General features: G+C 35.3%; 1 protein-coding gene across 3 annotated transcripts in view; it reads left to right on the top strand.

Annotated features, from left to right (window-relative positions):
• cadm2 (cell adhesion molecule 2) overlaps window positions 1-21,623 on the top strand; it is a 311,371-nt gene that overhangs the window by 244,919 nt on the left and 44,829 nt on the right. For all 3 annotated transcript variants that reach the window (XM_015382128.1, XM_015382129.1, XM_015382130.1), the window contains 2 exons: window positions 5,053-5,205; window positions 7,787-7,924. In XM_015382128.1, the coding sequence (XP_015237614.1) occupies window positions 5,053-5,205; window positions 7,787-7,924 (291 nt within the window). The remainder of the gene's footprint in view (window positions 1-5,052; window positions 5,206-7,786; window positions 7,925-21,623) is intronic.

Below are 21,623 nucleotides of genomic sequence, written 5' to 3' on the forward strand. Positions count from 1 at the left end.
TTTTTTTCCTTTGAAAACTTTGAATCAATTTGACTGTATGATCTGGTGAATTGTAAAGTGCCTTGAGGTGACGTGTTGTAAATTGGTGCTATATATGTAAACTGAACTGAAACTGAACTAATTTAAAATTCTCTTTCTAGTTTAAATATCCATTAGGAAGAAAAATAAAAACAGATTACCTTGCATTTTAAGTTAATCTTAAGATACACAGCAATTGTATTTTAGGCCATTTTCACAATGGACTAATGATGGAATGGAATAATGACTAATGGCTAATAAGTTTTAAAATATAACAGTCTTGCACATGATGTATGAATATCTTCCATTAGACTTAGCATGTAGACAACTTCCGTGGTGAGTCAATGGTGGGTCATTATCATGGTGATCACAAATCATAGTAGTGGTTGCTGTGTGGAAATGCGTGGTAAAAGCAAGGAAAGTTTATCTGGGATGTGTGCCCCTTCCCTAAAGCAGTTGGTCTTTTGATAGTTAAAAGACGTTTTCATGTTGACTTTTTGCCAAAATTACTACATCATTACTGTACATGACTAGCAGCCTTCCGAGAAATCTATTTGAAGTTTTAAAAAAAATGTATGTGTAAGTTCCACTGTGATTTTATATGCTGGATATCCGGAGACAGAGGCAAGCTGCAAGTTTTTCAGGCTGTTGTTTAAAACTCAACCATTTTTATTATATTTACTGATGATCAGGGAGGAAGAGGTAAAAGAGAAAGCATTAAATCATATAGTTTGTTATGTTGGCCACAGTTCAACCCTAAAAAAAAACATTTTAGAGGCTAAAACTGGTAGTTGGCTCCATAGGAGAGGAGCCTGATAACTAAAGATCTGCCTCCCATTCTACTTTTACAAAAGCTGGGGAAACACTAGTAAACCTGCAGATTGAGAGCAGAGTGCTCTGTTACATACAGAGCAATGATATCTCTGATATGAGCTGGAGCTTGGCCATTAAGGCTTTATATGTGAGAAGGAGTATTTTAAATGCTATTCAAAATTTTACAGGAAGACAATGAAGAAAAGCTAAGATAGGAAAAAATATGATCTTCCTTTTTAATTTTCATCAGAACTCTGGCTGCAGCATTTTAGATGAGCTGATGGCTTTAAACTAGTCTGTGGACTTCCTGATGGTAAATAATTACAATTGTCCAGCCTTAGAGTAACAAATACATGGACTATGTTTCTTTTCAGATTTAACAGGTGTTTTTTTGTTTTTTTATATGGTAAAAAGTAATTAGGCTGCGCTTATGCTTTATCAAACATAATGACCCAAGAGTGAATCACTCTACAATCAGACATTCACCTATTCATGGACATATTTATTTGTTTATTTGTTTATTTATTTGGATCCCCATTAGCTGTCAGTAATTTGACAGCTATTCTTCCTGGGGTCCGTTTAATATTCACATGTTGATGGTGACAAGCTACAGTTTTTCTGCAGCTGCCCTGAGGTAGACTGACAGAAGTGAGACAGCTATAAATTGGCAGCATCAGGCATCTAATCAGCAATAGCAGGCCATGATATTGCTGGGTCGGGTGGGATTTCTAAAATGGTCTTAGCTGTCACAGCAGGGGCCGAAACTGGCAACCAACCAGTTACAGGACACATCTATTTTAATGTTCAATAGGAAGAAATAAAATACAATTCCACTTAATAATTTATGTTATTTTTTAACGCAAAAATTGACCCTTTAAAGACTGTTCATTAATTTTGTTAACATTTCAGGCTTTCAAAAACAATCTTGCTTGTAGAAAAAAGCAGTTCCCCAGTACAACTACAGGTTGCCCAGACAGGGCAAATAATTTACGGTATTTAAAGCTCCATTGTGTAAAGATTACAGGGATTTACTGACAGAAATATAATCTATTATATGTAAGTATGTTATCTGTTATCTTCTAAGAAATGAAAGTCAATATTTGTATTTGCTAATGTTTAAATACTTACATAGGAGTGAGTCTTGCATTTATGGAGGCAGACGCCATTGCACTACGGCAGCACAGAGGTGACAAACTAGTGACTGTAGAGATAGCCATTATGTTCTAATGTGACTGCCGCGAGTTTGGCCTAATTAAAATAAATGTCCTACACAGACTAAAATAGTACAATCTATAGAATTATCTGTCTCAACGTTAGATGTTGCTGAAAAATTACACACTGTAGCTTTAAGGAAAATGGATATGATTACAAAAGACCATTGAGCTAATTAAAAATAAAATGCTAAAAGGGAAAATAAAGATATGGTTGAAATTCATTGCTAATACAATTATACAGTGATATCACAGTTATGTTTGAGAACTAAACTTTATCTTGTGGATATAGGAAAAAGGTCAAATTAGCTTTAAACTCCTTTAGAACAGCAAGCTTTATGTGTTTTTTTGCACCATTTTTTTCTCCCACAATGTTTGCATTTGATCCCTGCTGCACTTTAAGAAATGGAAGTATCATGAAAGCTGTACAAAACAAAATTTCGTTTTGTGTATACTTTGTGTTTACAAAATGACAAAAAAAAAGTTGTCTAAGTGCATATGAATGATAGTGGTGCCTAACCTAATGATTATAGATTAAATCAATTGAGCCCTCAGCTTTGTATCTGCTAACCTCTGATAGCAGAGCTCTTAACCTGTTAGCCAATAGCAGATGTAACACTTGGAATATTTTATAGTTTTAGCAGGTTAGTTCAGAAATGTTAGGGGGATACACGTAAAACTGAGCAAACTCAAATTACTGGACCATCAGTGTTTGGATTGCGGCTTCTTTCTAGGTGGGGAGGTGGTCTCATTCTGGTTTGTAATCCCAATTGCCTGCAAGGCTTACATGCACAGCAGAGCTGTGGTTCCTATGCTGCCTTCTTCTCCCAGAGACAGTCACGGAGAGAGAGAATCTTTCCTGCTGAAGCTGAGAGAGATTGCAGATGGCTTGTTACTGTGCCTGCCTGTCATTGATTGCACAGAAAAACTTACTAGACTTTTGGATTCCAGTTTGAAATGTTTTTCCAGCTGACAGTAAGCGGACATTCTTGCATGTTTCTCCCCTTTGCTGCAATATAGGAAAGAGAACTTTAGTTGATCGCATGCTTTTGCATGTAGGACTTCATTACATCACAGGGATCGCTGCTGTGATTCTCCCCTTTGGAGATGTCCTTTTAAAATGTTTAATCATCCTCAAAGTGATAACACAGGGCTTTATCTATCTGTAATAAGGTGTGTTATCTATATTTCATATTCCATCCCATGTTTATATCCATGTCATGCATGTGAGGCACACGACTTTCTTTTCCAAATATTTTTAATTAATCCACATCGACAGCTTAAGCTTAAGTGGCATGAACAGCTTCTTTAGAATCATGCAACAGCATCTCATCGAGAGTTAGATCAAAATCAGACTTCATTCATTTTTTTTTATTATTATTTCCTTCAGAAGTAGATTTTTAGATTATTTTCATAGCAAAATACATAAAGCAGGACTATATAGCCATATAGACAAAATTACTGGGTTGGGGGGCAAATTACTTTGCAAATTAATGTGCAATTACTATTTGACACCCTGTACAATAGCCTGTTTCACTATATTTGACAAACTGCAACTATAACTATAACTAAATGCAAGAACTTAGGTGGCTAACAGCCAGGAAAAAGTGCTTACCAATACATTCAGTCAACTACAAAACAGGTCTAAATCGGGGGCAAATTGATTTTTCTGAAGACTTTTTGACACCTATCCAGCTGTAAGCTCACACCATAGCAATCTGTATTTGGAGTGCTGGTGCAACATGCAAGGCAACCCTATTAACTACATTCGAAGTCACATTCAAATCAAACATTCGCCTGCCTTTCTCCAGGGTTATTGAAGTATTTTGTTGTGTTTGGTTTATGTTTTTGGCCATTTTACAACATAACTTTTACCCAAATAATTAACAACCAAATTACCCTGATCTGAAAAAAAATTAAATCCACATCTTTGACATACGTCTTTATTTTCAAATTTACAATGCATGTGATTACAGAAACAGGTGCTTTATTCCTTTTTTATTATTTATATTATGCTAGCTTTGATTTAAATGCATTGTGCGTATATAAGCATATAAATGAAATATTAAAATCATAATTGAACAGTTTTTTTGTGAGATGATATCAATATAAATACATTATTAGACCGAGATGATATTTCATCAAAATAAGAAGAAACTTGTGAATTTAACTGAATGGAAATTGTTTTGTGACAGACTTTGTGATATCAGGAATTGTATTATTTCTTAAAGAAATTGATATTACATCACATCATAAAAAGATGGTGATTTACCTTTCTATTAGCTACAATGTTTGACTGTTTTTACAGTAATATTTAGCTAAATACCTTTGTTAGGGGGTAAATGCTCTGTCAAGGCACTGTATATTTTAACAGTAAGTTTATTACGGTAAGTTATTTTTCAATGTATTTCCATATTTTAAGGAAATATCCTCTGTACATCTAACTTATTCTTTAATGAGCAGTGGGCACTATAAGAATCTTAGCCGAACAAGGAGAGTACGAGTGTGTGTTTCGATCTTGCAGCCTCTCCCAACACAAAACAGCTGCTCTCTAACCTCTAACTTTTATCAAGATTTAGAAAAAAAGTGTTTTTAATTTGAATGACGGTTGGTCTTTGCTGTCAAACGTTTACTGATTAGGGAAATAGATCACAGGTTTTGTTTGTTTTATCGTCCTGATCACTGATTAGAGCAACGTCAGCAAGTTCTGTCTATGAATTGGTGCACATTTAGTTTTAACCTTATCTAAGTAATAATGCATTCAAATGGTTAACCTATGGTACAAGAAAAGCGCTGTACCGCAAACAATTTCTGTCCATAGTGAATTTTTTGTAAGAAAAGCTTATTGTTTCAGTAGTGTGTTTAGAAGGGTTGCTCCTATTTAGTTATCAAGAATGCATTGAAACTTCCACCTAGTTTAGCTATTCACACAGTATTCTAAATCCATCACCTAAAGTTTACATTCATCAACTTTATGGTATTTCCTCAATTTTCATTTTTGCATCTACAGCTTTAAGGGACAACCGGATTGAACTTGTGCGCGCCACATCATCCGAGTTAACCATCAGCATCAGCGACGTCACACTGTCTGACGAAGGCCTGTACACCTGCTCTCTGTTCACCATGCCGGTCAGAACTGCTAAAGCTTACCTCACTGTCCTAGGTAAGAAAACTATACAAATTTATGCATAATGTTTGTCTATGAAAAAATATTTTTGTTTTTGTGTTGAAAATAATTAAACTAATACTTTTGATTTTTATTTAATCTGAAGAAAGAATTCATGTTACTTTGCCTGGAGCTGGGGCAAACAGTCTGCTGTCAAAAAAGAACAGCAGACTGTTAGTACCACCCCTCCCTTTTAGACATGTTTTTGTTGTGATTATCATTTACCCAAACATTGCTTCATTTCCTGCCTCCGGGCTTATTATCATTCCAATTAGTTTTTCACTAATGTTAATAGATGTGCTCATGCACTCCAGGACCATTAGCTAGCTCTCTGTGTTAACAAGCGTTCTCAAAATTAGAGGCATTAAAGGCGACCACTCAATAAGGATGTGGGGGAAATTATTTTTGCAATGCTGAACAATACTTAATGTAGCGCGCCAGGAAACAAAGACGGCGATTTAATAATTATACAAAACGATCTGGGAATGGCCTGGTTTTATCAGCTGCTACATGAAGACACTGTGTACTGGAAATGAACACAAGCAAAAATGATTTGGTGAAAATACCTAAGTGGCTTCACACTCAAATCTCTAGAAGCACAGAAACAAATGTGTGTTTTTTTCTGCTAAAATAACAAGACAATCATTTGTGTACTAATGACACAGATGAAAACAGTGAAAAAAAATCAAAAAACAAATGTTTCACTGAAGGCGAATCATTCTGAGGGGAGAAAAATAGATGCAATGAAATCCTTTCCAGTTTATCACACACTTGTTAAGGCATATAAATGAATACAGGGTTTTGTGGTAGTTCATCAATGCAAGCCTGTGATATCAGAAGTAATAATGAGAACAGGATTTGCTATACATCTCATAATATCCAGAACAATTCTGATTAATCATATTACTACATATTTTTATATATGTTACTAGGATCCAGAAGAGCTATAAGATACAGTTTTTTGGATGTATGTAATGTAAACTGTTTCAAAGCTGTATATTTGACCTTAACAGCACACTGCTTAAGTGTTCATATTGACTAAATACAGCGTTTAATGATGTATCAAAAAAAGCTCTACTTTCTATCTGCACTTTAACAGTGCAAAAGTGTTCCACTTGTCAAGGAATTGATTCATATATGAACCCGTCTATACATTCACACACATAAACAGAAGAAGACTGCATGAGATGAATATTGTGCTCTATTTGCTCTCAAACACCAACATTTATTATCTTAAGCTGTTCTTACTTATTCACAAAAATATAACAGTTCACTTAGAGTAACAGCAAGATGTTTAATTTAGCAAAAAAGCATTGCAGTTGAAAAAAATTCTGTTTTTATTCAAGTGATGAAATACTGCAAATGTTGTTGGGATTGTGTATGATGCTTTCACCTCTAAACAAACAGTAAACATCAAACAGGAAGTCCATTTAACTGCAGTAATAACCAAATAAACCTTTCAGGAGGCGGCAAGACAAACAGTGCAGGAGTCAGTCAATGGCATTGACTGACAGACCTTTCAGTCATTCAGCCCGAGGCCAAACCTTTCCCTGACAACAGAAGGCACAAGTCACTTAAAACACTCATTACAGGAAAGGCCAGTAATTAACATTTTCTGTACAAGCCTTTGGCCTCTTACCTGATCTCAAGCCTTTGCTCACCCACATGAGAATATGTTCAAACTACAACAGGTTTTTCAACTTAACCTTTGCACCTTGATCAATGCTGTTTGGCCAGACAGTTGCTATGGCAATTGTATGTCGATTGAAATGTGTTTCTGCTACTGTTCATGTAGAGTAACAGCTTAAGCCTTTTAAAATCGCATTTAGTGTTAAAGATGTTGTTTTTAAATAATTTGGAGAAAGTCTAAAGCAAAACTATATGCAGACCTACATATAAAGAATTGCTGTTGTATTTTGGTTAAGATCTTATCTGATAAAACAGACAATAGTCCATCATTGTGAAGTAAAAGACAAAGTTTTTGAAAGTTGTTGCCACATACCAAACATTATAAATCATGCTGGTGGAAGAATTATGCCATGGAGATGCTATACTGAGGCTGAAAATGATTGTGATTAGGAACAATAGCTGTCAAAGCAAATTAACTTTAAGCAAGAGCTGCAACAGAGAGATTAAGATTAGTATATGTGTTAATATGTTCAAGTGGTCCAGACATCAATCCTAGGTGTACAAAATTCCTGCAGACATAACCATAAGACTTGGTGCTGGTCTTTTTCCTGTTTTCTTACAGATGGTGACAAATAGGTCATGATACTTTTCAAAGGCCTAATAAGTTAAAATATAGGGATCCAAAGTCAAACAGCTATAAAAAAGGGTATCTGCATTGTTTTTTTGAACACAAATTAAGTGAAATGCTTAGCTGCATGCCAATAAAAGCCTTACTGTATGTGTGCTGGAACAGCTTGGTGAGGCTCTGGAGTGTGCTCCTTAATCTCTCTGCATGTGGGTAAGCTAGAGAAAAAAATCCTTAGCAGCCATAATAGAATTATTGCTGGATAATGACGTACTGTGGCGTCTGAACCATTTCTATCACAGTCATTTCCATTCCATCATACAGGCGTGCCAGAAAAGCCGGAGATCAACGGCCTGACAAAGCCAGCCATGGAGGGGGACCACATCACCCTGACCTGCATCACTCAGGGCAGCAAGCCCGCCGCTGACCTTCGCTGGTTCAGAAACGAGAAGGAAGTCAAAGGTAAATGATGTCTGCATTTGTATTTGACTGTCTCACGCTTACTGATACACAGATGCTGAATGATGTTACACAGGGACATTGACGGCGTTTTTAAATTCAGGTGCACGTCAGAAAAGCAAAGTATAATTGAAAAGTTTTTCATTTTACTATTCCCAAAGTGAAACTCAAACTTTCTATGAATTATTTGCATAGAGAGTGACATATTTCTTGCAGCTGCCCCCTTTATTTTGATAACTTTGGCCTACAGCTAATGAAAACCGAAACTCAATTTCTTCAAAAGTCAAAAACATGTAGAAAACCAATAAATACAATTTATTTTCTGCCTTAAGTGTAGGTATGTCTTTCTTTGTTGATCTTGAAGCAGTGACCCGTCCATAGTGTTTGCCTTGTTATTATATCAACATACTCTTCAATTGGGCTGCACAGTGAAGCAGTGGGTAGCACTGCTGCAGCAACAAGGTTCTGGGTTCAATTCACGGCCCTTTCTGCATGGCATTTGTTGTTATTATTCCAGTGCATGCGTGGGTTCTCTGCAGGTTCTCTGTGTTCTTTAAAAACTACTGTTTCCAAGTTTCTTCCAAAACTTTTCTGCAACATTCTTCCCTGCCATTCAGCTCTCCAATTTTCCTGTAAATGACTCCAATCAAATGTTTTCAGTAAAAACTTTTTGTAGCACAGCACATTATCTTGGTGCCTTTGCTGGACCAGTGATCACCTTGTTATTGTTTTCTTAAAATGTTACAGTTGTCAAATATTTTCACTCTTTTGCTATTGATTTCATCACGTTTATCAAAATGCTGCTCATTCAAAGCAGTAAATTTAGCCAATAAGCTGCTAGATTAAAGAATGGCATATTTATTAAAAGGAATTATTCAAAGTTACTATATTCAACTGCCAATGATCTCTTAAACCTTTAGGCAGGTTAACTAACACAAGAACCATAGCTATTTTAATTGAAAAGAACCCCTAAGCAGTATTTCCATGGTGCAATCTTTGCCTGCCGAGTCAGGATGGACAGTCTATGAACCAGGATACATGAATCAAAGAGAATACATACATAAATGAGAAAAACACGAGATCCTATATAAGAGAATGTTTAAATCAAGTTTCCCTCTGACAAAAGAATAATATTTTGCAATAAGATGATCCCTTGTTAATCCAAGAAATGCACATCCTGTGAAAGGGAGCTTGCTACCTATTTCTAACAACATCTGCACTAGAAGTCTTAAGAATGCTAGTTTTGTTCTTTAAGCTGCTTTCAAATAGGGTCTGTGGGCCCGGCCAAATTTATTCATTTCTCTGCTGCAAAATTGAAGAATATCTCTGCTATACACCAAGCTAAGCCCATGCTATCCATGTTCAGTCTGTTTGAGTTAAAATGACTTTTAAAGTGCTATGTGATGATAACTTGATGATGCCTTGATGCATCCAATCAAAGGGATTCAGCCACACGCAAACATTTTGTGGACTTGATTGTAGGTGCACTCCAAGTTCTATTCTGCTGTCTGAAGTCGGTTCATCTTTTCATGAGTCTTGGTGTGACTCTCACTAGTGCTCCAGCAAGACATCAGTTTGCTCCTTACGCAATCCAAAGTGGACCTGAGAGCAGTTCTATCAGTGCAGCTCCTATATAAGCCTAAACTCTCCAAACTTTGAGAAACTCTCACCCCTTAGCTGCTGCTTGTCTCTTTTTCCTCCCTGTCCTCTTCTATAAAAGTTACAGAACTTTCCTCTGACAGGTTGACAGTTACCATCTACATCCAAACTATGCAACCTGGAAAGAAAGCACCTCTCTGGATATATGTTATGTGCTGGTTGCTCATTGTGGAGCAACCAGCACAGAGATTATTTGTACTTAAAAAATCTTTGTTTTAAATTAGCTTCCCTGCAGAGACACCACATCCATCAGTCCATTTTCAATCACACTTATCCCAAGTGGGGTCTCCAGCTGTCTACGGGCGAGAGGTGGGGTACACCCTGGACAGGTCGCCAGTAGAGACACTGCAGACCACTGTAAATCAGTTTTATTCTGTCTATACCAGTGACAACTGCAGTGCAGGATGCAATTAACAATATTCCCTGTGGGAGAAAACAGATGTAGCAATCTGTTTATTTACACCTTTGTATATTTGATAAAGGATTCCATTTTATAAGTGCTGGAGCAGATTCCTAGGTTTGTTTTGCACCAGTTTAGTCTTTTATCCAGGAGCAGATTCAAAATACAGCTCATCTAAAACTTATATTTAATTTTTTAGTTTATTTATGTAGAAGCAAAGACAACCCTTTGCTTAAAGAGGCTTAAAACATCAAGAAATGAGATCAAAGTGCTTCAGAAAAAACAAATGACAAAAACACATAAAAAATCACAAAGAAAAAAAAACATCTATTCTGGCGTTGGTGCAAAAATAAAATTGATTTAATAATTTGTTCATTTGAAAACAAAAGATTTTAGCCCATTTACTAGTTGACAGTTATGCCATCCAATAGAAAAGGGAGACAATTACTGCAAACCAACTTATGTAGATAATCTGCACAGCACTGAAAAGATGACTGAAGGTAATTTCTAACTGCTTGAAATGATGGCATTTAAAGTGAGAATGTAAGAGTTACTTTTTCATGTGGGGTGCCTTGCGGGACACCATATGCAGCATGTCTAATGATTACTCATTACAGAGAAAGTTCTAGTCTGATAAAGTTTTATAAAGGGACCACTGTAGTTCTGTGACATGGATACCAACATAGGGGTCCACTCAGGGTAAGAGAACAGAATTAACCATTGTGTCGAAGGCTGATTTGAGATCCAAAATAACCTGAACCACTGAGATTTTGATTGACAGACACAACTACATCATTATTTGATCTATTACAGACTACCTTCTTGACACCCTGTACCTGCTTTACTTATTGACTAAATCCCATCATGATTTGTTGCTAGGAAACCAATAGATAAATACAATTTTGAAATTAGAATAAATTAGAATTTGCATTCTCAATGCTTTTTACGACAGATTAGTATTTAAATAAACAAAAAAACCTCTAGAACCATGCCTCTCTAAAACTCATTACCCTTTGTAGGTGATGGGATGACTAAAGAATATGTTTCCTTATTGTTGTTGACAGAAAATAAAGTGTTGTTCCTAACTGGAATATTTTCATGTGAGAACAGAGTTCGGTGATGTGATATGCAATTGAACAGTTACATCACTGTTCCATCATTACACAGCCCCAGTTACACATCCACTAATAAGTAGACTTTCAGCTAATTTTATCTCCCCCTTATGGCTTGCATAGCTGCTGCATCGCCTGCTAATATAAAGTAGGCCTACCCCAGTTATGCAGGTGTTTGGACAAACTGGAATGCTGACTAAAGCCCATCCTAGTTAGACTGGCAACTAGCTAGAACCATTCTGCATGAACTGTGTCAAATTCTGTAAAATAGATTAATTCCCCAACACAGAAAGGCTTTGCCAGCACCACACTTGCATTTCTTTTCCTTCTTTACACTTTCTGAAATATTATTCAAGCTTAGAAAATAAAATTATTTTAGCTTCTGTGAGCTAATAACCTGAACACACATGAATTGGAAACATTGTTGATGTAATGATTGCAGTTTGACGTTACACATTATCAAACATAACTTTGCAATTCTTTGAACAAAACAGCAGAAAGGGGTGAATCAGCCGCAACTAGTAGGTGGAAAAACGTTAAATATCATTATCACAGCCCAAGAACCTTAGTAAAAATTTGGGTTTAAAGGAAAGTATATAAAAAACAAATTGTGAAATTGAAGCCAACTCTTTGCTGATTTAAATCTTTACAAAGTCGGCCATGTAGATATAAAAGAAGCCCATTAAAAAGATTTTATTGCATGAGCAGATGCTGTCAGAATCTTGGCAGGACCCTTTAGATGACTTCTATTCAGTAATGAAAAACAACAACCTTCAGCCAGGTGTGGCAAATCCTAAATCTCAATTAACTGTTGCAGAATTTGCTGCGTAAAAAGGGTCAAACACATAGACCTCAAAAGCTTTTCAGATATTTGGGTTAATTTACTTTCCTCATAACAAACATTTTTAAACCAGAAAAAAAATCTTAAAAAAAAAAAAAAGAGTACATGGTTTTTATTTTCATTAAATGTACATTTTTACTTGTCTTCATTAATAGAATTAATGTGTAATTCTGAATAACTTTTGTCCCTGAGACTAACAATATTTTAGTATTTTTTGTGGTATCTTTTTCCTATGTGCACATCTTAATAACCCCTTATATAAAAATGAGAAGGTTTCCTAATGCCTTGTTTTCTCTCAATTCTATGCCCTCACAGAAAATTCCATTAAAGATTCAAGTTGATTAAAAAGAATACAACAATATATCAGCTAATTAAAAACATGATTGGATACATGTTTGGTGTTTCATCCATTTTCACTTTTACTAATTGCTATATTCTTGCAACATATTACGAGGGTTCACTCCTCTACTTTGTTATTTCTTGTATTTCCCTTATGAGGAACAAGCATATACAAACAATACAAAGTACACTAATTAGCAGCGTGACTATTTTTCTTAACAGGCTTATTTAGTCTCGGTGGGTGAATCTTGCTTCTCCCACTTGCCCGCTTCTGAGAAAGGAACTCCCAGTACAGAAAATTATAAGCTAGTTGGGAATTTTTCAAATTGAATTCAGAGCAGAGCTTTATATTATGTCCTGAATATTTTGTAGTTAAGGTGACCTCAAGAGGATGTCCTGTTTTATTGAGGGCAGTTGCTTTTATAGACTCCTTAGATGATTGGATCGGACGTCCTGTTCATGTTTATGTCAGTAGGTTAATTACAATGATATAGGTTGTGTTGAGTTCACTGTAACAACTATGAAACGAACCATAAGCAACCGTGTGTTTGTACTATACAATGCAGTATATTGGATTTTTAGGACCTCCTTTTTCCCTCATAGGTGTATAGTAACAAAAAACAGGTTGTTTGACCTTTAAGAATCCCTGTCCTGCATCCTTATGATTTGTCTTCTAGCACACTTTCATTTAAATGAATATATGATGTCGTCAGCAGCTCTCAAGGGTTGCAGAGACTTTATAATAACACTTTTATTTAAGTCTGATGTGTAAAAATGGGGAAAAGGTTAAGGTTTTCTGTAGATGGATTTTTAAGATAAAAAGTCATTTTAAACCTGAGGAAAAAAATATCACTTGAGGAAATCATAAAAAATCACATTATATTGACTTTTGACCATTTTTGTCATAGTATATATGTAACCAAGAGATTGGCTCCAATGACTTTGGAACAATTGCTTTTTGAAATTATAATTGAAATAAATACCAAAAGAAATAATTTTAAATGATGATTATGATCATCAAATAGATCTTCAATGATTTAATTGATTTCACAAAAAGGCTGGTTAGTATTGCTAAGATTCTGTTTGTGTTTTTTTAATGTGATTTTTACATTGTGTAACCGAGTTTTTATGCTGGTGTGAAACTTAACAGTGGGATTACTGTATTAGAATACACTCTAAAAACTACTTAGGTTTTAGAGTGCTTGTTCCTGTAGGGGGAAAAAAGTATTCAACTATTCACCCTAGTTAAATAAACGGAGATCGATGGATTTCACTCAGTCGGCACTTTATTCCTAATATCTTTCCAAAGGGAGAACAGTTCATCTTATATCCCTTATGGCACAGCATTCTGCCCTGTTCTGTCTGAGCAGCGTTCGTTCCCCCTTACTTACAACAATGGAAAGTAGTCAGAGTCAAAACAAATTACAGACACTGTGGTTAACAGTAACACCTTATGAATAAACCTTGGCAAAGAATCTGGCTTGTTTTGGGAAGAAGCTATATCTGGTCTACAAACACCCTTACACGGAGAATTGTTTGGCCTTGCAGGTGAAACAGACTGAGTGAAAACTTTTAGTGAGTAAATAGGATAAATTAATATATGACATAAGAGAAATCTAAATTTTCCGACAACAAGGGGTTGATGCAATTTATTGGTTTCTTACCAGTCTGACAGTATTTTCTCTTTAAAGTGCCTTGAGATGATTTGTGTTGTGAATTGGTGCTATACTGAATTGAATTGGTTATTTTTACTCTATTTTTGTGCTGTGGCAAAGTAGCACTTAAAGGCTCTGAAGCCTCTTTAATGTTCTTTTGGCAAAAAAGAAATGCTAAAACATTAGCTTTTCCACCAAAATCTGAAAAATAACGAATCTCAGTTTACTTCGTTTTTGTGAATCCTATTTATTTGGCTCATATTCACAATAGTTGTGATTTAAAAACCCTTACAAATCAAGAAGGTTCAATTCATATCCACGGTTTAAAAAGGTAGAATCCAAACTAAAAACCAAAGGGCTTCTATTCTTTTGAGAACAATGCAATCATTTGGTCAAATAATATGAAATGCTTGCAGTAATAATCAGGGCTAACAGATATGCAGTACCGTCAACTTCAGTTGATGAAGTAATGTTGATTGAGCTGGAAATTCAAAAAAATGTATTAGCTGAAAGGCTAAAATATTGTAACAATGATAAAAAGCATAGACTGAAAACCAATTCAAGACATTTAAACAGAATATGGTGCCCCCCCAGATATTCCTGCTTCCCTTGCAGCAAACCTGATCCTTAGAATACTAATAAAAAAAAAAAAAAAACAGTTTAAGGTGTTTGCTGGATCAGTCGTTGAACTCACTGCAGTCAGTGTTTGGCCTTTTATTAATTCACTAAAGAGACATCTGCCAGTTGCTGCCATTACACCTTTTGTACTTCAGCTTAGGTTCAGACGGCTCAGTCTCGTATCAGGCATTAAGGGTTCCCCAGGATCCAGATAAGCAAGAAGATTAGGTGAAATCGATACTGCTCTTCCTCAAACGTTCAAAGAGATATCAGTGTTATCTTTCATTTTAATTGAACTGTAGCTCATAATTAAATCTGTTTTCTGAGTTTTTCAGAGTTGTGTTGGACCACCTATTTATAAAAGAAAAAAAACAACAACAAAAGAAGCTTGTTATTCTAAGAGGGTAGGAGGAGCGGGCTTAAGACATTTATATAAATACATATCTCTATTCAGACCAAATTTCTGAAGTAAAATACTATCACTTCAAGCACAGACTGTCTTTAACAAATATGTTAAGACATTAGTTATTGTGTCTTTTTGTTTTCATGCATAATCCTATGGGCTTTCTAAATTGTTAAATGTTTTCTTTACATTTTGAATGCTTTTTTAATTATTTCATTGTCCTTTCCTAGTATATAACCAGGGCAGCATACTGTGCAAATTTGCTTTAGTTAACAAAAGATCTGACCATGGACACTTAAATGAGGGTTCATCCGTAAGGTGGTTATTTACTATATGTTTATTTTTCATATCATTGTTTTTTAAGATTCAAACTTTGTGATCTTGTGTATGATGCAGTGAACTACATTAAAACATATATATTTTATGTTTTCTCATGTAAATGGCCCTTTAGATGTTATCTATACAAAGTGGTCTATAAAATTCCTTAATAAAAAGTGTTATTTCAACTCTCAAACCTGTTATTTTAATAAGCTTTTATTTTAAGAATAATTGGTGACATTTTGTGGAGTGGAATGCTACATTGCCACCTACAGTACAGTACTGCCCCTTTTCCACTGTAAGCCCCAGGATTTGCTTTACATGGTTAAAAGAAATCCCTTAGAATTCATCAGACTGCTGTTCCTCTTATTCTGAAAAGCTTCGAGGCAATTATTTAAACCAGCTTGAAAAAATCTGCTCTACACCTTCAGTCCAGTGTATGACAGTAATTAAAACACACAAATGATTTTACACTTTACTCTCTGCTTTATGGATTAGTTATAACAATGTTTAAAATATGATACTTTAGTTGTTGTTTCAACTCATACATAACAGTAGATGAGAAGCTTTAGAGCTATGCAGTCATCATTTCCTCAATTAATTAGTTGAACTGGAACCATATCCTCGAAAAGTATAAATTAAAATATTTAACCCCTTAATTGAATAATTAGATTATTAGCAGGACTCTGGAGAAAATGCAAACTAAGAATTTAATTCAGCCATTTGATTCAGGTGTGGTGGAGCACCACATTACAAAAAATATCTAAAATATGTCAAATGTCTAAAAAAAAGTGTGTATTACGATGGTCGACAGGTGCATATGTGCGGTAAACGAGCTGCAAGAACACGTGTGATGCAAACCCCAAAGCATACAAGCTCAAAAAACAACAGCGAAAAAATACTGCAAACATAAAAATGAGCTGTAAACATGTGGAAATGTGCAGCAAATGATGAAATGAGCTGCAGACACATGAATGTGAATGATGCAAAAACACGCAAACACAATAATAAAAACAATTGCAGAAAATGCTGCAAAGAAATGCTACAATCAATAAAAATGAACCTAAAATCAACTAAACAAATGCAAAAAAAGGTGAAGCTACATACAAAATATAACAAGCATAAACAAAATGTGGTAATCATATAAAAGAAATGATGCAAACACTAAAAACAGCTGCAAACTCGCTCTAAAAGAGTGTGACTTATATCACTATGCATAACTATGCTGTCATTCTGTTCCTTCTTTTTTGTTTTGTTTTAATCCTGCATTAAAGCTTAACTCCCTGTTTGCATGGAGGGTTTCATCTGAAATGGTTAAGTCTTTGTTTAACTCCCTCTAGTGTTCTAGAGCACTTCTGTTTTTTTGTGAGCGAGTTTGTAGCTTTTTTTACTATTTGCATCATTTTCTTTCTTTGATTGCTATTTTTTTTGTGCTTTTGAGACTGTGTTGCATTTGTTTTGTTTCTGCATGTGTGTTAGCTCGTTCTGAACGTTTTAGGCTGTTTGCAGCTCATTTATTTCTGTTAGCAGCGTTTTTGTTTTGCATTTATTTCTTGTGCGTGCATGTTTTGGAGTTTTGCAGCAAACATGTTTGCAGAACCTCATTTTGTGGTTTACTGCACGTTTGCCACTGATATCCACCGTGGTATTTACCCTTGATTTGAGCAACTTTATAGGATATTCTGCCAATGGAATTAATATTTTTCCCCTTAGAAAAGATAATTTGATATTATGCACTTGATATAAGATAATGGAGCTGGTCTTTTTTCTTAATTTAAACATAAATTATCATATTCCACTAGTAAGTTGTCCCACTTACCTGCTAAGATTAAGGGAACAACAGTTATTTCAAGAAAAACATACTTATTTATATTTCATATTTTGCAGTGCATACCAGGTCTAATGATAGAGAAATATTTATATTAAGTAAAAGTTGGAGGTAGTGGAGTTAACAATGGCATGACTCCAAAAAAGATCTCTAAAGTCTGTAGTATATCTATAGCCTAATTGAAATGCTACCCCAGCTTTGATAAGCCCTGGGATTCTCAAAAGCCTCAGGCTACATCCCAGGGTAATTTCCTAATATTCCACCATTCAGTTGCAGTAGGGTGTTTTGCATATTTTAGTCCATTTGCAATAACTGCTGTTACCCACTCCTGAAATACATGTACACATAAATCATATTTAGATTTTATCTTTAGAAATGTTTTTAGAATAAATAATTTTGCTGCCCTTAAAAACAACAGCACTGACTCACGTGGGCCTTTGGAGAAAGTACTTTATTACATACAGGATAGTTCAAATTTCAGCAATCTAAAAACGACACCATACATTTTTACAGATAAACATAAGAAAGCACTCAGACCTCAGAGAAAATATAGAGAAAGTTTGAAGAACTAAAAATCAGCTTTACTTGAAAAGACACTCTTATGCAAAGCAGAAAGAAATTCGTAGTTCAAAATGTTCATTTACCCCAAAAATCAAAAAAAGTGTAGGACATGAAAAAGGGCTTTTCATGTCAGTAGTAATTGATGCATTGATCTAATGAATAACACCATGTATTTAATTTAACATCTTATTATGTGTGATTCATTTATCAGACTTGACCTTTTTATTTCAGCAAAGCAAAAGAAAACAAAGAACATCTCAGGACTATGATTGACAAACACATTTACACGTGATGTCAAAGTTTGTAAAACAAAAATTACATTCCTGTCCCTGTTTCACTCCTAGCAATAGCGAGATGTGGATTATTGTCTTCTTCAGAATACATACGAGAAAAAAAACAACAACAAAAACTAGGATAAACCAGAATTTCTGCACCTGCAATATAAAAATGCATGCATGTGTAGGAGTACATGGGCTGCCCTTGAAGTGTTCATCATCCTGACAGGATCAGTGCGTGTACAATGTGAAAACCCATCTGATTGTGGGGCAGCCATGCCGGGAATAAATGACAATTGTGACATATTGGTGTGGGATCTAGGGGAATGGGGACGATTATATTACCAGCAGAACCACTGGAGCAGTCCATCAGCCATTCAGCATGCAGTTAACAGAGATCCTATGCTAAGCGTGTGTGTGTGTGTGTCTGTGTGTGTTTTTGTCAGTGTCTGTGTGACCAAAACAGACAGATGGAGCAGGCAGCCTGCATGTAAGGACATAAGCTTGTGTGTGTGTGTGAAACGGAATCCAATATTCCTATTTCTCATTCTCTTTGTTCCCCTGGATCTCCTCAGTCCCCACCCAGTAATGATATATTTCTATCTCAGTTACACACCACAACCCTGGGAGACCTCCTCCAATATCACAACATGTAGGAGTTGTTTACACACCACTGAACCAGGGGGAGCTGCGTGGAGACTAAAAAAGACATAGATGAAATGAATATTTATTTCGAGTAAGGAAGACGATCTTAGCTATCCGGCTGGTATTATTATACTCTCTGACCTAAACTGTAGAGGTTATAGCTTCATCGCATTGCTCTGTAAATCTATTCCAAATGGACTTAAGGAGAAAAACATGGGTTTGATTCAAATTCACTTGTGGTCACATCCTTACACTGTCAAACTTTTTAGTCAAGGACAGGGAACTATTACTGCTGACATACCTCGCTCTATTTTAGGTCGTTGTCTGGCGGCTTTTCAATCTGCTATCACTCAAGTCTGCCTGAAGAAGTCACACGGTGACTGAGCAAGCTTTTGAAATAGTGCTGCGTATTTCTTCATTTATGGGTAATTGTCCTGGACAGCTGTGGGTAAGAGCAGAATAAGGAGGCCATCATTATTCTAAAACTCACCCTTGAAAAAGCTATTGAGGAATGTGAAGAGCAGAAAGCTGCTGGAGTGTCTTAAAAAAATGGTTGATGAGAGGGGTGACATTGGGAAAACTAAAAATAAGAATCGAGTTTGGGAATATCAAGAAGTTTTCTAGTTAAAAGTAAAATACAGCCACTATGGCTGAATTTGACAGCTTTGCTCGCACACTATTTAAAAAGTCTGTGTTGGGATTACATTTATACTATCCAGCTCCCCGGGTTGTAACAGATCAATGACCATTAAAGATGTAATTTCAAGATGCCTCCTGCAAGTCACAGTGGCATGAATAAAACATGCACTCAAAAAATACACGTTCAACCTTTCTATCCTGTTACATGTTTACTCAAAAAAGAAGCATGCACAGCTGATCAATATGAGATTTTCTGAAATTAGTTTGGGCTATTTTGATGATAAGTGCATACAGCTCCTGGCAAAAGTTTTCCCATTCGAAAAACTTTTTTTTGCATTGAGCATATTACAACTACAAGCTTAAATGTATTTTGTTTGGTATTTTATGTTGTAGGCCATAACAAAGTCGGGTTAGTCTTTTAAAAATTTATTAGAAATAAAGATTAAAAGTGCGACAGGTTTGTATTTAAACATTTCTCAAAAGAAATATATTTTAACTTGACCTATGTGATATAGTGGACAGAGTAAACAGGTGAAAAAAAGTAGTTTTAGAAGTTCAGATCTTGCCCTTGCAAAATGTGTTTTCTTCACCAGCAAAGAAGATGAAAGCATAAAAAACTTTAAGGATATGAATACTTGTTTTAAGCAACTTAATACTTGTGATTATATACATTAACCTGAACATCTGGGTCATCTTAAGTTTCATTTTTTGCCTGCAAATCAATGTAAATTTTACTGCATAGACGATTATAGAAGTATTTCTAATTCATCAATTTTTCTGCCAGTATCAAACTCTGCAGGAGTTAAAAGACATAGCCTTAAGCATAAAAGAAGATGGGGTAGGACTGCAACAGCCCACTGTCTATGCACATTAAGGAAGTGGACCACCTGTCTCCATTTTAAATGCCAAGGTACCAAGACTGACTGGCCCTCTCCTTTTGGAGTGGAAAGCCATCCTCATGAATCCACAGCTGACACATCTTAGCTGTGAATGCTTGGGGAGTGTCATGTCAGTGAGGACATTATGACACAGGGCTGCCAGGCACTGATAAAGACTCTCCCAACATCCAGCAGTACTCACTGGTCATAGTCATATTTTAGAAAAGCACACTGTCTACACCAAACTGCTATAAAACAACTGGATTTACAACAGTATTTATTTGCTTTGGCTTAAATAAACTCAGATTAAACTGGGATCTCTCACAAGCTCACTTTTAGCTAAATATATGTAATATCACCAGAATTCTGCTGGAAATCTTTCCTTATAAAATAAACTAGTCGATTTGAATAAAAATATTGCAAATAAAAAGATAAGAAGTGTTAATTCATCTGCTCTATTCACTGCCTTAGAGGTGCAATCCAAGCTGTTATTTGGTGAGAGGTGGGAGAAATTCTGGACAGATTGACAGTCCATCTGGAATTTTCTTCAAGCTGATTAATCTCAATTCTCATTTATACTTAAATACTTAAGTGACAAAATACAGACATTTTGTCACTTAAGTAATGCAAGTGACAAAATGTCAATCTTTTAGATGACTCTAGCCTGGACACAGGAGGTTTAGACAGATTCCTGGTTCAGTAACCTTTAAAATCCAAAGCACCAGTTTTGTGGTCAATCCTCCAAAGTAAAATTTATCTAGAGCCATAAAACCATCATGTCGATTTGAATGCTCCTATATTTAGGGGTCACTGCAGCAAGTTGTTACGACTTGCTTACAGACTTGGAAAAGTTTAATGACATCCCTAAAACAACTAGGATTCAAACCCACGTCTCCCGCATAACAGTTAATGATTTAATTAACTTCACAATGAGGAAAAGCTACAAAACTGTCATGACCCACAGAATAAAAATTATTTGGCTTATCAAATTAAAAAGCTATAAAAATTCTAAAGAACAATTATTTTTTTCAACATTTCTTGGCATTGATTAAAAAATCTATTTTACAATGATATCTTGGCAGTAGAATGAGGCAATTAGAGTCTTTTTAATTTTATTGATACATAAAAAAATGATAAAACTGAAAAAAATAGATGAATAATGCAGAATATTTAAAAGCCATACTTTGTTGGCTTTTTATTGGGAGAAAAAGACAAACTGAACCAATAAGTGGGTCATTTTGCGGCTGGTCATATTTCTCTGGTGGTAGTTTGATCTGTATTAAATATAAAAGATAAATACTGTATTTGTTGATGAAATTGCTCAGTACTTATTTTAATTTTATGGGATTGTTTTCTATAAACTCTATATTATAACCTATTTTCATTTTTCTTCTGGTTCCCATTTTACCAATAAGATATACAGTATTTCTTTACAGAATATCTTAACTGTTGATTAGCTGAACATTGACATGTGTAATAGAAAAATAAAAAGAACAACATAGGGCCGGATCTATCAAAGGTTTGCGTGTAT

Source organism: Cyprinodon variegatus, unplaced genomic scaffold (genome assembly GCF_000732505.1).
Source record: "Cyprinodon variegatus isolate N-32 unplaced genomic scaffold, C_variegatus-1.0 Scaffold249, whole genome shotgun sequence".
NCBI lineage: Eukaryota > Metazoa > Chordata > Actinopteri > Cyprinodontiformes > Cyprinodontidae > Cyprinodon > Cyprinodon variegatus.